Here is a 17,289-nt window from a genome sequence, read left to right as displayed (position 1 = left end):
CAGCATCAATGGTAATGAAAAAGTAATCAACGTTTTGGGCCGAGACATTTCATCAGTGCCTCAGATCAGGCAGCATCCATAATACCGTGGGAGGGGGGGGGGCAGAGGAAGGAGACAGAAACGTGATAGGTGAAGCTAGGTGGGGAGGAGAGGTAAAGTACTGGAGAGGAAGAAATCTGTTAAGAGAGGACAGTGGACCAAAGGGGAAGAGGAAGGTGGAGGGGCACCAGTGGGGAAGAGATAGGCTGTAGAGAAGAGGTAAGAGGTCAGAGCAGGGAATAGAAGAAGAGGGGAGAGGTAGGGAAGGAAAGGTCGATATTCATGCCATCAAGTTGGAGGCTACCTAAATGGGAAATAAGGTGTTTGCACCTCCACACGTGGCCTCATCGCGGCATTAGAGGAGGCCATGGACTGACATGTTGGAATGGGAATCAGAATTAAAATGTTTGGGAATTGGGAAGTTCCGCCTCTGGCAGATGGAGCAGAGGTGCTCGACGAAGGGGTCTCCTAATTTATGACGAGTCTCACCATTGTGCAGGAGTTCGCATCGTAAGCACCCGCCATAAGAGACGAGCCGGGCAGATTTGCAGGTGAAGCATGCCTCATCTGGAAGGAGTGTATGGGGCCCTGAATCAAAGGCGAGGGAAGAGGTGAATGAGCCGGTATAGCACTTTTGTCCACTTGCTGGGATAAGTGCCGGGAGGGAGATTAGTGAGGAGGGTTGAATGGACAAGAGAATCATGGAGGGAGTGATCCCTGTGGAAAGTGGAGAGAATCATGTGTTGGATGCAAAGGCTCATGAGGTGGTTGGTGAGGACAAGTAAGTAAGTGAATAAACAAATAAATAGTTCAAAGTGGACCATTGTTGCTCAGCGACCATCCAAGTAAACCATAAGATATAGGAGCAGAAGTAGGCCATTCGGCCCATCGAATCTGCTCCGCAAAATCCCACAAAAGTAGACAGATAGCTAGCTTGGTAGACAGACAGATAGACAAAGACTGTTCCTAAAACTTTCAGTGTGGGTCTTCAGGCTCCTGTACCTCCTCCATGACAGTAGTAATGAGAAAAGCACGGGGGGCCGAGCATCTGCATTTGCAGTCTCTTTCATGTTTACATTGACAATGAAATATCTCATCGGCTCAAGCAGGATCGTGGAGGTAAAAAGCTTGTCGAGGCCTTGCATCAGGCTCACTCATCCTATATGAAGCTTGTACTTTAAAATTTTGCTTCCCATTCAAAGGAACGCTATACAGTAACGAGAACATGCGATACTTGACGCAAGATGTAATTTCTAATTCTTTTTGACCGTGTCCATAGATACTGCCTGAGATCAGAATGTTAATTGCTGATCGAACGATGTTTCACTGCTGACAGTGGTAATTCACGTCGTCCCGTCGCCACCAAATAATGAAGAAGGAATCTCTGGGAATTACTGGAAAACGGGGAAAATTTGTAATCTGTGTCACGCAAATTAGAAAGGGACGATTTGGAAGTTGGCGAATAGTAGAGGTTGCTTAAAAGTCACTTATAGTAGAAACATCTACCTAGATTAGAGCGTTGAGTATGGGAGCTGAGACATTAAGTTGCATTTGCACAAGTCGTTAGCAAAGATGCTCCTAGAGCACTTTGTACAATTTTGGTCATCCTATTATAGCAGAGAAGTAGATAACGTATAAGGCGACATTAGCAAGGATAGATCTGTTTCCTGGGAGCGTAGGAAGACGAAGGGCAACCTTACAGAAGTGTTTAAATGTTTAGATAAGGCGTGTGGCAACAGTATTTTCTCCAGCATCTGGTAGTCCAGAACTTGGGTGCACAGTGAGAGGAGCAAGATATAAACGGGATTTGAGGGGTAACGCTGAAGCTGATGTGTATATGAAGCGAGCTCTCACAAGTCTGTTCCATATTTTCACCAGTTCGTTCCATGCACTAAATACATCTGTGCTGTATTGCGTTCAGACTCTACAGTTAACTGGAGTAGAGATAAACGAATGCATATTGGATTATAGCGGATGCTCGGGGATCTGAATAGGATCTACGCCAAGCTACGACAAAGGAATGAACGGTAACTTGGAATACACAGTTGCACGGAGAGCGGACGATATGACACGGACACAACACTAGACGAACTCATTAAGTCTGTTACGAGAGACCTAGGCGAGGATGGTTAGTACCCAAGTGCTGGAGTATCCGAGACTAGGATCTAGAATAAACAAATAAATAGTTCAAAGTGGCCCATCGTTGCTCACCGACCATCCAAGTAAACCATCAGATATAGGAGCAGAAGTAGGCCATTCGGCCATCGAGTCGGCTCCACAAAACCCCACAAAAGTAGACAGATAGCTAGCTTGGTAGACAGACAGATAGACAGAGGCTGCTCTTAAAACTTTTAGTGTGGGTCTTCAGGCTCCTGTACCTCTTTCCCGATGGTAGTACGGGGTGCTGAGCATCTGTATCTGCAGTCTCTTTTATGATCACATTGACAATGCAATAACTCAGCGGCTCAAGCAGGATTGTGGAGGTAAAAAGCTCGTCGAAGCTTGCATCAGGCTCATTCATTCAATATAAAGTTTGTACTTTAATCTTCGAAAGGCGATGTCTCAGGAAGGTGCCGCCTGGGGAGTGCCCTCACATCAATACTACCATCGGGGAGGAGGCATAAAAGGCGGAAGACTAAGGATCAAAGTTTTAGGAACAGCTTCTTCCCATCCGCCATCAGATTTGTAAATTGTCCGTGGAACTATGAACACCATCTCGCTATTCTACTTTCGCACTGTCTATCTATGTAGGACAAGCTTGGATAGACACTTTGAATGACATGGATCATTTGGGCCGAAAGACCTGCTTCTGTGCCCTATGGATCTCTGACTCTATCTTCTCCAGGTTTCTGCCCATTTCCAAGGACACTGTTTCTGCTTGTTGGTTGGGAGAGACACGTTGAGCCGAAATACACCCCCCCCCCCGTCATTTCTGTTGATTGCGTTGATGTTTATCACACACAGGTCTTCGTCATGTGTGATTCTATGGTGCCAATATAACCTATTTTTTAAAGTTCAAAGTAACTTTATTATCGAAGTACGTATGCAGTGTTTTGCGATGTGTTACATTTAGATTCATTTTGTAGGCATTCACGGCAGAACAAAGAACTACAATCAAATCAATGAAAACCTACCCACGGACACCGACAAACAACCAAAGGAAGACAAAACTGTGTAAATACAGAAATACAAGTTAATTTCCCTCCCTCTCTCTCTCTCTCTCTCTCTCTCTCTCTCTCTCTCTCTCTCTCTCTCTCTCTCTCTCTCTCTCTCTCTCTCTCTCTCTCTCTCTCTCTCTGTGTATATGTGTATATATATGTATATGTGTGTGTATATATATATATATATATATATATATACAGTTAGAAATGCACACACTATATACTATGAGGGGTATAGCTTGTGTAAGTGCAAGCAGGCTTTTTGCAATCAGGTTGGCTGAGACTCAGAGGGTCGTGAGGGTCTGGAACGATTTGCCAGCACAATAGGTGCATGGGAGCTCGATTTCAACGTTTAAGAGAGGTTTGGATAGGTACGTGGAGTATGGACGGCTATGGTCGGGGTGCAGGTTGATGGGAGTAGGCAGTTAAAGTGTGTCGGCTCGGGCTAGATGGGCCAAAGGGCCCTCTTCTCTGCTGTACGTTTCTATGACTGTATTTAGTGCATATACAATATATATTAGTGTATGTATATTTGGTATATATACTTATACCAAATACATGTATAATATATACTATCTTTGAACCCCTCACCATTTTAAAGAATAAAATGTCTTTATCTTTGAAACCAACGTTAACGACCTCGTTTTCAGATTATATTCCTTCTGCCATATGCCCTTGCATACACCCTTCCCATATTCCCCTTTAGCTCTCAGTATCCTCCTCACACTCCACGGGCGTCTAGCTCTATCATTCATGAACATTATGCATTGCACAGAATCGCTTCATCCAAAAGAGTGATGCATAATTTCAACACCTGGTACTCTGGCACCAATCCCCGTAGCACACATCTGGCCTGGCCTCTCGTCCAGAAAGTGACCCTGTATTTATCTTGCTTTTTTTTTTGTATAGTAGCCTATGGTCTCTTTTTCATACAATGATAATGTTCATAATACCATGCACACTAAATTCAGTCTACCACCCCCACACACCATTTTCATCCCCGCCTATCACAACACGCCAACCGTCACTCCATAGAATATAGAACATAGATCATAGTACACAGAAGATGAAACATTACAGCACAGTACAGACCCTTCAGCCCACGATATTGTGCCGACCTTTAACCTACACTAAGATCAAATTAACCCTTCCCTCCTACATAACCTTCCATAGAATATTTCTTGGTAAGTTTGAACACGTTGATGCTTTTCTCGGGCACTCGATGAACAACTTCTGAGTTGAAATGTTCCAGGACAAGCTTATTGTGGAAGTCTATCGCCGCCATATGCTCGCGCATCTTGCTGCTGAGGTATATGATGGTGCCCGGGTTGCTCAGGTGGAGGAGTGTGTCGATCAGCAGCTGGTATTCACGGTGCGCGTAGGTGATGTCTGAGCCCAGGATGACGTCGTAGTCGGAGGGGAACAGGAGCTGGTCCTTGCCCCACGAGAGTGCGGCGACCCTCGAGCGGGGTTGCGCGGGCGTGGGCACGTTGCTGACGACGTTGTGCTCGATCTGACTCAGTGCAGGAGGGAGGTCGGTCAGGGTGACATCTCCGCCTGACAAGCAGAAGGCAGATGGGATGGTGATGCAGTGAAACGACTCCGCCATGAACATATCGACCACGTTGCACATCTACGGGCACCCTGTTTGCCTGCATCGAGGACCGTAATGTTCTAAACATTAAATACAACAGATTCTGGACATTCAGCTTAACACCAGGACTGGAAAAGAATGGCGAATAAGTCAGAATGAGAAAGTGGGCGGGTGGGGGTAGAGGATTTTACCTAGACGATAGGTAAAATCAGATGAGAGAGAAGGTAGCTGGGTGGGCATGAAATGAGAAACTACGAGGTGATAGGTGGAAAAGGCAAAGGACTGAAGAAGGAATCTGATAGGAGAGAGATGTGGACCATGGGAGAAAGGGGAGGAGGAGAGGCAGCAGAGGGAAGTTTTAGTCAGGTGAGGGCTTCTTCTCCTTCCTGAGGAAGTCTCAGCCCGAAATATTGACTGTTTCTTCCCCTCCATAGATGCTGCCTGACCTGCTGAGTTCCTCCAGCATTTTGTATGTGTTAGTCTTTCTCGACTACTCACGTGTCTCTACGCAGAATTTGTATCCTTTACCGTCACCTCCTCCAATAAGGAATTTCAGATGTTAATCACACACTTCCCCACTTCCCCTCACCTTAAAATCTGTGCCCTCATGTATTGGACAGGGAGACCAATATTTATTTGTTAATTGTTGTTTATTGAGATGTACTGCGGAACAGGTCATTTCGAGCTGAGCAATTCCCTGATTTAATCTTAGCCTAATCAGCGGACAATTTACAATGACCAATTAACTCACCAACCAGTATGTCATTGCACTGCAGGAGGAAACCGGAGCATCCGGGAGAAAGCCACGGGGAAAACGTACTAATTCCTTACAGGAGGCTGCAGGAATTGAACCCGGGTCGCTGGTAGTGTAAAGCGTTGTTCTAACCACTGAACTACCGTGCCAAACTACCCTAGCTCCCATGTTTTCCCTTTAGCCCATTTCCTTGTCCATGTACTATCCATATACCCGTCCAAATGTATTTTAACTTTGTAATTGTATCCACTTCTACCGCTTCCTCTGCTCTCTCCACATACCCACCAACAGCGGTTTGGAAAAACCTGTCACCTCGGGTCCCCTTTCAATTATTCCCTCCTCGTCTTAATTTCTGCCCTCTAATTTTAGACGCTCCAACCCCGTGAACATACTGCTTATACCTACCACACTCTGTATGAAACAGTTGACCGTCAGGTCTGCTTGAAATATTTTCTTTCTCATCTCGAACTCACGACCTTTAATTTTAGGTCCTCTCACCCCGAGTAGAAAATATAGACAGTGATAATCTACCTTATGTTTGCTTCTCATGAGTTTTAAACCCCTTTAAGATCACGCCCCAGCCCCTTTCGGACTGGAAAACAACTACCAGCCCCAGACTGTCCGGTCTTTCCATATAATTCAAGATGTCCAACCTTGACAGCACCCTCAAATAATGCCTCGCACAATTTTATATACGTTCATATTGAAAAGGCAGGAGAATGGGTCTGATAAGGAAATGGATCAGCCATGATAAAATTGTGGAGCAGACTCGATGCCTCGAATGGCGTAATTCTACTCCAATGTCTTCTGGTCTTACGGTTACCCTCATCCTCATGTTCCAGACAGGAAGGCCCTACAACAGGTAGTCAAAGCTACCCGATGCATCACTGGCACCATCATGGATATAAATACAGAGAGGTACCGGGAAAAGGCATCATGAAGGATCCCACCCACCCTGCCTATGGACGGTTTGCTCAACTCCCATCAGGGAGGAGGCTATGTAGGATCCGCATTAGGATTACCAGACGGTTCCTATCGTCACCTTATGGACACACAACCAATCTATGTATATAAGCTATCTAGTGTATTTATGTTAATAGTGTTATTCTATTATTGTACTCTTCATTTTCTTGAGTTTTCTTTTTCCTTTTATTCTGCATTGGAGCCAGAGCAACACCTATTTCGTTCTCCTTCACACTTGTGTACCGGAAAGGGCATTAGACAATCCGAAATCTTGGACCATTGAGACAAGGCCAGTGTATTCAATCTCTCCCCATAAATAAGGCCCTACAAACCAGATAACACCTTGAAGGACCTGTTCTGCACTCTCCCCAGTCTTTCTACAGCGTGACAATCATAACTACAGAATGTCCTGGAAGTGCCTCCCGATCAGTTCTTCGTAAACATGCAATATAATGGTGCAACACATAGAAGATGTTGGCCGAACCCAGCAGGTCAGGCAGCGTCTATGCAGGGAAATGAATCGTCGATATCTCTGGATGAGACTCTTCATCAGGACTGAAAAGGAAGGAAGCAGAAGTCAGAATGAAAAAAGGCTTAGGATGGGAGTGAGAAGGGAGGAGCATGAGCTGGGAGACGTTTGGTGAGTCCAGCTGAGGCAGCAGGCAGGAGGGTGGAGGGTCTGAAAAGGAAATGTTAGCTGGGAAACGGAAGATGGAAAAGGCAGATGTCTGAAGGATGAAGCTGATAGGAAAGGGCCATGGAGTAAAGCGAAGGAGGAGGGGAAACCAGAGACTTCGAAGGAGGAATATAGGGTGTTGCTTCTATAATTTGCACTTGGCTTCAACTTGGCAGTAGAGGAGGCTGTAGACAGACGTCAGTATCTGCAATCTCTGCTTGGCTCGGGTTTTATATTCCATGCCTCGATCTATCAGGGCATTTACGTTACATATTCCTTCTTCACCGCCCCCTGTGGGTTGTCACTGTGAGTGTGAGTGTGTGAGTGTGTGAGTGTGTGAGAGTGTGAGTGTGTGAGAGTGAGAGAAAGAATGTGAGAGAGAGAATGTGAGAGAATGAAAGAGAGCCAGAGATAGAGATAGATAGATAGATAGATAGACAGACAGAGAGAGAAAAAGAAGATGTTTTCAGGTAGAAAAAACCTTCATTAGAACGGCCAATGCCCCCTGACCTGGAAACGAACCGCTGATGGCAGGAAAAATGTAGAAGTGACTTCAAAGACAAGAGAAGGGAAAGTGCGTCGGAAGAAAGTGTATCCAATTGCTAAAGTCCCGCGAGTGCCGGAATTTCGCGATCCACACATTCTGCGAGTTTGTTCTTTTTGAGAATATACCTACCCAGCAAGATGGCGAGAATTCCTACTATCCCAGTGCCGGAGCCCAGTTCTATTATCTTCTTTCCAGTGAAATTAGTCTTCTCCTTCTCAAAATACTGGCAGAAGACGACGGCCTGTTAAATCAAATTCAGAGCATTAGCTTGGCTGCATGGTTTCGACGCATCTCCGGAACAGGCGCAGGAGAGAAAAGTAATGGCAGACACTAAACGCTGGAGGGACATGACGGGTCAGACAGCATCTATGGAGGGAAATTACCAGTCAACGTATCAGGCCTTCCCTTCAGGTGTACTTCAAAGAAGGAAGAAGCCTGAATATAGTAGGGTGTGGCTGTTGGTGGGAGGGGGAGGAGCACAACATGGCATGTGAAAGGTGAAAACAGGAGATGGGGTGGCTGGACAGCTGAGGGAGAGGGATGCGGTAAGACGCTGGAAGGTGATAGGGGACAACTTAAAGTGCTGAAGAAGAAGGAATCTAATAGGAGAGGAGAGTGTATCATGGCAGAAAATGAAGGAAAGGGAAGGAAGAGGGAAGCGATAGGCAGGTGAGGAAAAGAGGTAGGAATGGAGCTAGATCACAGAATGGAAAATGAGATGGGGGTGGGGTAGTAATTACTGGAAATCAGCGAAACGGATGTTGATGCCATCATGTTGGAGGCTACACAAACGGAATATGAGGCACTTCTCAACCAATCTGAGAGAGTCTTCATCCTGGCATTTGAAGAAGCTATGGACCAACATGTCAGAATGGAAATGGGATATAGAATTAAAATGCACGGCCACCGGGAAAGCCGATTTTTTTGTGCGACGGAAGGAGCAAATGTACTCGACGAAGCGACCCACAGTCTATGTCGAATCTCCATAAGACCATAACACATAGGAGCGGAATTATATTATCTGGCCCATTGAGTCTGCGCTACCATTTCGTCATAGGTGAGTTATTTCTCTCTCAGCCCAATCTCCTGCCTTTTCCATGTAACCCTTCATGCCCTGACTAATCACGAATCTTTAAACTTCTTCCTTATTGGGGAGAGTTTAAACTAGAATTGCTGGGGAGTGGGAACCGAACTGAAGAGACGGAGGAAGAGGCGGTTGCCTCACAAATAGAGAAAACTTGGAGAGAGTGCGGGAGAGAGGATAGGCAGATGAAAGAGAAGGGATGCGCTCAGACTGATTGTTTGAGATGTGTCTATTTTAATGCAAGGAGTATTATGAACAAGGCAGATGAGCTTAGAGCGTGGATCAGTACTTGGAGCTATGATGTTGGAGACCTGGATGGCTCAGGGGCATGAATGGTTACTTCGAGTGTCAGGCTTTAGATGTTTCAGAAAGGACAGGGAGGGAGGCAAAAGAGGCGTGGCACTGCTGATCAGAGATAATGTCACGGCAGCAGAAAAGGAGGAAGTCATGGAGGGATTTTCTATTGCGTCTCTGTGGGTGGAAGTTAGGAGCAGGAAGGGGTCAATAACTCCACTGGGTGTTTTTATAGACCACCCGGTGGTAACAGGGACATCGTGGAGAAGATAGGGAGACATATTCTGGAAAGATGTGATAATAACAGTGTTGTCGCGGAGGGAGATTTTAATTTCCCAAATATCGATTGGCATCTCCTTAAAGCAAAGGGATTAGATGGGGTGGACTTTGTTAGGTGCGTTCAGGAAGGTTTCTTGACACAATATGTAGATAAGTCTACAAGAGGAGACGCTGTACTTGATCTGATATTGGGAAATGAACCTGGTCAGGTGTCAGATCTCTCAGTGGGAGAGCATTTTGGAGATAGGTATCACAATTCTACCTCCTTTACTATGGCATCGGAGAGGGATAGGAACAGACAAGTTAGGAAAGCGTTTAATTGGGGTAAGGGGAAATATGAGGCTATCAGACAGGAACTTGGAAGCATAAATTGGAAACAAATGTTCTCGGGGAAATGTACGGAAGACATGTGGCGAATGTTCAGAGGATATTTGCGTGGAGTTCTGCATAAGTACGTTCCAATGAGACAGGGAAAGGATGGTAGGGTACGATGGTGTACATAGGTTGTTGTAAATCTAGTCAAGAAAAGAAAAGCTTACTAAAATTTCAAAAAACTAGGTAAGGGTGGAGGTCTAGAAGAGTATAAGGCTGGCAGGAAGGAACTTTTTAAAGAATGAAATTGGGAGAGCCAGAAGGGGCCATGAAAAGGCTTGGTCGGACGGGATTAAAGAAAATCCCAAGGCATTCACTACGAAAAAGGATCTTGGCGATTTTAGAGATGACCTACAGCGGACTGAAAATCTTGTTCATGTAGATATTAAAGAAAGAATGGGCTAGAGCTTTTGGAAAGTATCAAGTTGGCTAAGTCACCACTGACTCAACCTGTAACTAAACCGTTACAGAATCCTGCAGAATCCACACAGAGGTAGAGTGGACTGGAAAGAGCTATGCCGCAACCCAGGCGCTCACCTGCAAACGAGTCCCTGTGCACCTCCGATTTTTAATTTTCTCTCCTTTTAGAAAATACTCTACACTTTTATTTGTTCTTTTGGAATGCATGACGATACACTTCCCGAAACTGTATTACATCTGCTCCTAATTTGCTCATTCTCCTAAGCTGTCTAAGTTCTCCTGATGCTCTTTTGCTTCTTCAACGTTACCTGTTCCTCCACCTATCTTCATATCGTCCACAAACTTGACCACAAAGCCATCAATTGCATCATTCAAATCATTAACATATAACGTAGTAAGAAGTGGTCTCAACACAGTACTGTGTAACGGTACTAGTCACCGGCAGCTAACCAGAAAAGGCTCTGTTTCTTCCCACTCCTTGCTTCTTGCCAGTCAGCCAATACTGTATCCATGCGAGTATCTTTCCTGTAATACAGTACCATGGGCTCTTATCTTGTTATGTAGCCTCATGTCCGACAACTTGTCAAAGACCTTTGTGAAAATCCAAGTACACAACATCCAGCGATTCTTCTTTGTCTATCCTGCTTTTATTTGTTTGTTTGTTTGTTTGGTTATTTAATTTGTTCAGATGCAGTGCATAATAGACTATTCCTGTCCTTTGAGCCATGCCGCCCAGCAATCTCCATATTGATTCCTAGCGTAATCATGGAACAATTTAAAGACCCTTTGGACTGTGGGAGGAAACCAGAACATCTGGTGGAGAACATATATACTCTTTACAGGCAATGGAGGAATTGAACCCAGCACCTGTACTGGAAAGTGTTGTGCTAACCACTACGCCACCATGCCACCCCTCTTCAAAGAATCTCAACTGATTTGTCAGGCAATATTTTCCAATAAGGAAACCATGCTGACTACGGCCTACTTTATCACGTGCCTCCATGTACCACATCCTTAACACTCAAGTCCAACATCTTCCCAACCATTGTCAGAATAAGTCGCCTATAACTTCATTTCCTTGGCCTCCCTCTCTTCTTAAAGAGTAAAGTGGCATTTTCAATTTTCCAGTCCTCTGGAATCATGCCAAAATCTATTGCTTCTTGAAAGATCATTACTAACGCCTCCACAATCTCTTTAGCCACCTCGTATTCCCTCTAGGTAGCTTCCAACCTGATAGCATGAAAAATGATTTTTCTAACTTCCGGTAATATTTCCCACCGTTTACCTTTTCCCTTTCTTCCTCTGTCGATCATCTACCGTAGTTCTCCTCCTCTTTCTCTTTCTCCCATGCTACACTTTCCTCACCTATCAGCTCTTTATCTTTTTTTACCCGTCACCTCCTAGTTTCTCACTTCACCCACCCTCCCCCACTCTCCTGGCTTCACCAATCGCCTCCCAACTTGTACTCCTTTCCCTTCCCCTTTTTTTCTTCCTCTGGCTTCTTTCCCCCTCCCTTCCTATACTGATGACGTGTTTCGGTCCGAAACGTCGACTGTTTATTTCTTTCCATAGATGCTGCCTGACCTGCTGAAATGGAGAAGCAAAACTATCAGGTTGCTCAATCTATTGGATAGAGTTAAAATCACGGACAAAGGGAATGCCATCTTAAAGCAGAACAGAAATAGATACTCTCATTTGATTGAGGAGGTGAAAACCGGGCATTGTTTCAAACAGTAAATCTCTGAAGGTATTTTTTTAAAGTTAAGGTCAAAGTCTGTCCCGAGCTTTATAGGCTCATCAGGCAGGTGCTCATGCCGGTTTCCGTGGCGTGAAGCGACTGAGGGTACGAGACTCCCCCCCGGATAGGACGCCAGTCTATCGCAAGGTTAACCCCCAGCATTTTACCGCTACCCATTTTCAGCTGGGTGGACTGGAGCAATGTCTGGTTAAGTGCCTTGCTCAAGGACACTACACACTGGTGCTCGACCTTACGACCTTGAGATCGCAACATTTAAAAAATGTCATCTCAAAAACAAGTCTCATAAAAGTTGCATTTCAGGATTTCCAACATCTGAAGAATCTCTTGTGTTTAGGTTAGTATCTGATTCCACCGCCTTCTGAGGCAGCACATTCCAGATATCAACGACTGCCTGTGCTAAAAGAAACTTACCACCACACCGCAGTTCATTTTTAAAGCTCCTGCCTCTCATCCTCAATCTCTGCCCCCTTTGTATTTGATTACTTTATCACAGGAAAATACTCCTGACTAGGCATTTATCTATCCCCCTCATAATCGTACATAGTTCACCCCGTTTCAGGCGGAAGCAAGTCCAGCAGTCCAATCCTTCCCCATCACTGAAGCACTCCAATCCAGGCAACATCCTCAGCTCTCTCTGTGTGGATTTCAGAAATGCACACAATACTTCAAGTGCCGTCCAGCCAGTGTTTTGTAGATTTGCAACATAACTTCCCAGCTTTGATATTGTACCTTCCGACTATGAAGGCAAGCGTGGCACGTGCCTTATTCATCGCCCCATCTACTTCGCATTTTCAGGGATCTGGGGATTTGAACATAGAACATGGAAATTTACAGAACATTACAGGCCCTTCAGTTCACAATGTTTTGCCGGCCGTGCAACCTACTCTAGAAACTTCCTAGAATTACCCAGCCCCATAGCTCTCGATTTTTCTAAGCTCCGCGTACCTATCTAAGAGTCTCTTAAAATACTCTATTGTATCCTCCGGCAGTGCATTCCACGCATCCACCACTCTCTGTGTGAAAAAACGTATCCCTGACAGCCCCTCTTTACCTACTTCCAAGAACCTTAAAACTGTGCCCCCTCGTTTTAGCCATTTCAGCCCTAGGAAAAAGTCTCTGGCTATCAACACAATCAATGACTTTCATCATATTATACACCTATATCTGGTCACCTCTCATCCTCTGTCGCTCCGAGGAGAAAAGGCAACTTCACTCAACCTATCATCATACGGCACGCTCTCCAATCCAGGCAACATCTTTGTAAGTCTCCTCTGCATCCTTTCCACATCCTTCCTGTAGTGAGGTGAACAGCACTGAACACAATACTTCAAGTGGGGTCTGACTAGGGTCTTATATAGCTGTAACATTATCTCCTAGCTCCTGAACTCAGTCCTACGGCTAATCAAAGCCAACACACCGTACAGCATTGTTAACCTACGCAGCAGCGTTGTGTGTTATGGACATGGACCCTAGATTTCTCTGATCCTTCACACTGCCAAGAGTCTTACCATTAATATTATATTCTTACGAACACACTCTTCTGCTTTTTCTTCAGGTCATTTATAAAAATCAAAAAAAGGAGGGGTCCCAGAACAGATGCCTGCAGAACCGCACTGATCACCGACCTCTATGCAGAATATGAGCCGTTTACAACCGCTTTTTGCCTTCTGTAGGCAAGCCTATTCTGGATCCACAAAGCAAGGTCTCCTTGGATCCCATGCCTCGTTACTTTCTGAATAAGCCTTGCATAGGGAAACTTATCAAATGCCTTACTGAAATCCATATACTCTACACCCACTGCTCCGCCTTCATCAATGTGTTTTATTACATCCTCAAAGAATTTAATCAGGCTCGCAAGGCACAACCTGCCCCGGACAAAACCATGCTACTATCCTTAATCAGATTATGCCTATTCAAATAGTAAAAAATCCTGCCTCTCAGGATCTTCTCCAACAACTTGCCCACCACTGAATTAAGACTCACTGGTTTATAATTTCCTGGGTTACCTCTACACCCTTTCTTTCATAGAAAGGTACAACACAGGAATATGCCCTTCGGCCTATTATGTTGTGCTGAACTAATTAAACTAATATTTAAACTCCTAACTAGTCTAAACCCTCTCTTTACAGTGTACACATCCCTCCATTCACTGGTGTCCATCTCGGAGCATACTAAATGCGTTTATCGTATCTGCTTCCACCACCACCTTTGACAACGTATTCCAGGCATCCACTACCCCTTGCGTAAAGTAACTTTACCCACGCATCTCGTTTGAACCTACCCCTTCTCGTGCCTAAATTCTACTGTTAGCCGTTTCGACCCTGCGGGAAAGGATACCAGTCGCCTCTTCCACCATGCCTGTCATAATCTTATAAACTTCCTCGAGGTCATCCCTCAGGCTCTGCCGCTCCAAATCAGCCGAAGGTTCACTGTTCATCAATATTCATTAGTGTACCATCATTTACTCAATATGTTACACTCTATTTGACTTCACAAAATACATTACTACACACTGGTAAGGTTTAAACGTCGAGGGTGTGTTCTTCAGTTCCCGTACCTCCTCCTTGTAGCAATGAGATGAAGGTATATCCTGGGTGATTGGGATCCCTCATGACAAATACCTTTAAAGTGTCCTTCAAAATTCGTAAAATTATCCGTCTCTGCCATCTACCTCAGTCAGCTCCTTCGTCTCTGTCCCTCAGTTGCCCTTTAAGATATTCCCCTCGTTTGCGCTTTGGATGTTGTGCCTTCTAATTCCATACTCGCATAAACCATGACTACTGTGCCACGGTAGTGTAGCGGTTAGCGCGGCTCTATTACAGACTGGGGCGTCGAAACATCCTCTGTAAGGAGCTTCTACGGTCCTCCCCGCGAATGCGTGGCTTTCCTCCGGGGTTCAGCACATTCCAAAGACGTATCGGTTAGTAGGTTAATTGGTCATTGTAAATTGGCCCGTGAATAGGCTAGGTTTAAATATGTAGGTTATTGTGCAGTGTCGATCTTTGGGCTGGAAGAGGGTCTGTTCCATGCTGCATTTTTAAATAAAATAAAATAAAATAAAATAACCTTATGGTGCCCTTCCTGATTTTTAAAACAAGTTTTCACATGGTGTTTTTTTTATGAAAGTGGCGATGCATGCTTTTTACTCTGGAAACACTGACTTAGCTTACGTGCCATTTTTGCTATACAGCTGCATGTAACGTTAGGTTCGAGTTGCACAATCAAGTGATTGATTTGAAACACTCAACAACATGAAATACATCAAATAATACTGTTCACGGCATGTTTCCACATAATATCCTTGAAGAAGTTGTCATGTATACCCCCCGGAACTAGAGATCTATCCTATGCGGTCTTCTTGTTGTACAATGTAGAGCATAGAACATAGAATAGTTCAGCACAGGGACAGGCCATTTGGCCCACAATTTTGTGCTGAACCAGTTACAAAGCTAATTCAAAAACACCCAAAGATTAGTCCTTCCTATCTATACCATGTCCCTATCCCTCCATCTTCCTATCGTCCATGTGCCTATCGAAACGTCTTTCAAAAGCCTCTAATATATATGCCTCTACTACCACAGCAGCAAGCGCATTCCAGGCATCCATGACTCTCTGAGTAAAGAAAACACCCTTTACAATCCCCTTCAACCTAACACCGTATCACCTTCAATGCATGGCCACTGGTATTAGACATTTCAACCCTGGGAAACAGTTATTCATGATCTTTTAAACCTCTATGAGAACTCCCTCAGCCTCCTGCACTACAGAGAAAACACTCCAAATTTATGCAACTTCATGCCCTCTAAATCTGACAGCATCTTGGTAAACCTCTTCCCCGCCTTCCCCAAAGCCTCAACATACTTCCTATATTTGCGACCAGAACAGTACGCAATACGCCAGATGTACCCGACCCAGAATTTCATCAAGTTGCAACTGCTATGAAATGCGTCGTTTGCGTCAACAATCAACACATTTGTAGATCAATGTCTAACGGAGAACACCCCACAAGTGTCGGAACGCATCAGACAACAGCGTAGCATACGCACAACTCACCAACCCTATGCCTAAGCGCAATGCTTTGGAATGTCTCCTTACAGACAGCCGCGGGAATTGAACACCGACTTGTGATTGCTGGCGATGTAAAGCGTTGCACTAACCGCGCCGGCTATCCGTCGAAGCGTGGGTCTCGGGATTTGGGCTCGCTCTGTCAAACAACCAGAAAAAGCCGGGACTTACACATTCCCATATGTAGGAAGAGAGACCAATGTCGTTTGTCAGGTCCCGGGTAATCGCCAAATCGTGTCCGCAGAACTGGTAATGCTCTGTCCGGTTTTTGCTTTTTTGCTTGGGGTTGGATCCGGTTGGGCCGCCCGTCTCCTGTCCCTTTTCCATTTCTTTATTCTTCTCCTGACCCGATGAAAATTCTCCAATATCTAGGCGTCTCTCCTCGCACCTTTTCAACCCCTCTTTTCGTCGGTATTGGAGCGCGATTTTCTTTGTCCTGGAGGGGGAGAGGAATAGGCATTGTGCAGTCCGTGCTGAGATGATTCTGGCGGGGTTGCTTAGGTTGGGAGGAATCGGGGCGCAACAGGAGGAAGTGGCAGGAAACGGCCGCAAAATGGAGACTGTGCGTACGAGAAATACAGTGAGTGAGTACTTTGTGCGCGGGCGAGAGAGACTGTGAGAAACAGCTAATGACAGACAGCGTAAGTTAGTAGAGAGAAAATTCGGTGTGTGCGAGCGTGAAAGAGGGCGAACGATGCAAAGAGAAGGAAGGATAGAGTGAGACGGGGAGAGAATAGGTGATCGAGGGAGTTGGAACTGTTCAACGTGTGTGCAAGAGAGAAATAAAGACTGCACGCGTGTGTGTGTGAGAGAGGGAGTGAACGTGTGCATGTGTATGTGAGAAAGCGGTAGTGTGTGTGTGCACATGCGTGTGTGTCACAGAGAGAAAGAGGGGGTGAGAGTGAGAGAGAGAGAGAGAGAGAGAGAGAGAGAGAGAGAGAGAGAGAGAGAGAGAGAGAGAGAGAGAGAGATACTAACTCCATTTTCACCCTTTGCTTCATAGTGTACAACTATGTCTCTGCCCTGAGTCAGAGAACCATGGAACTGTGCAGCGCAGAAACAAGCTCTTTGGCCATTTCCCCTGCAATGAAGATCTACCCTAGTCCTGTTTGCACCTATAAGGGCGCCATGGCAGTGCAGCAGTCAGCGCGAAGCTTTTACAGCTCGGGGCGTTCCTGAGTTGGAGTTCAATTCCAGCGCCTTCGGTAGGGGTTTTGTGCGTTCTCCTCGTGAACCGCGCGAGTTTTCTCCGCGTATTCCGGTTTCTCCCCACAATTAAAAG

General features: G+C 45.3%; 1 protein-coding gene across 1 annotated transcript; it reads right to left on the bottom strand.

Moving 5' to 3' along the window:
- Positions 1–4,341: 4,341 nt before the first annotated feature.
- Positions 4,342–16,334, bottom strand: LOC140715556 (EEF1A lysine methyltransferase 3-like). The gene is made up of 3 exons (XM_073027912.1): positions 16,179–16,334; positions 7,864–7,975; positions 4,342–4,757 (listed from the first exon to the last, which is right to left on the bottom strand). The coding sequence occupies exons 1-3, from the start codon at positions 16,332–16,334 to the stop codon at positions 4,342–4,344; spliced, it is 684 nt and encodes a 227-aa protein (XP_072884013.1).
- Between the last annotated feature and the right edge of the window lie 955 nt (positions 16,335–17,289).

The sequence above is a fragment of the Hemitrygon akajei genome, chromosome 24, assembly GCF_048418815.1.
Source record: "Hemitrygon akajei chromosome 24, sHemAka1.3, whole genome shotgun sequence".
NCBI lineage: Eukaryota > Metazoa > Chordata > Chondrichthyes > Myliobatiformes > Dasyatidae > Hemitrygon > Hemitrygon akajei.
This window is presented reverse-complemented; position numbering and strand designations above follow the sequence as displayed.

Coding starts and splice junctions, on each gene's coding strand:
- LOC140715556 (XM_073027912.1), bottom strand. CDS start 16,334: ATGGAAAAGGGACAGGAGACGGGCGGCCCAACCGGATCCAACCCCAAG. Junction 7,976..16,178: donor CTTCCTACATATGGGAATGT/GTAAGTCCCGGC, acceptor TTGATTTAACAG/GCCGTCGTCTTCTGCCAGTA. Junction 4,758..7,863: donor AATTCTCGCCATCTTGCTGG/GTAGGTATATTC, acceptor TCTGCTTGTCAG/GCGGAGATGTCACCCTGACC.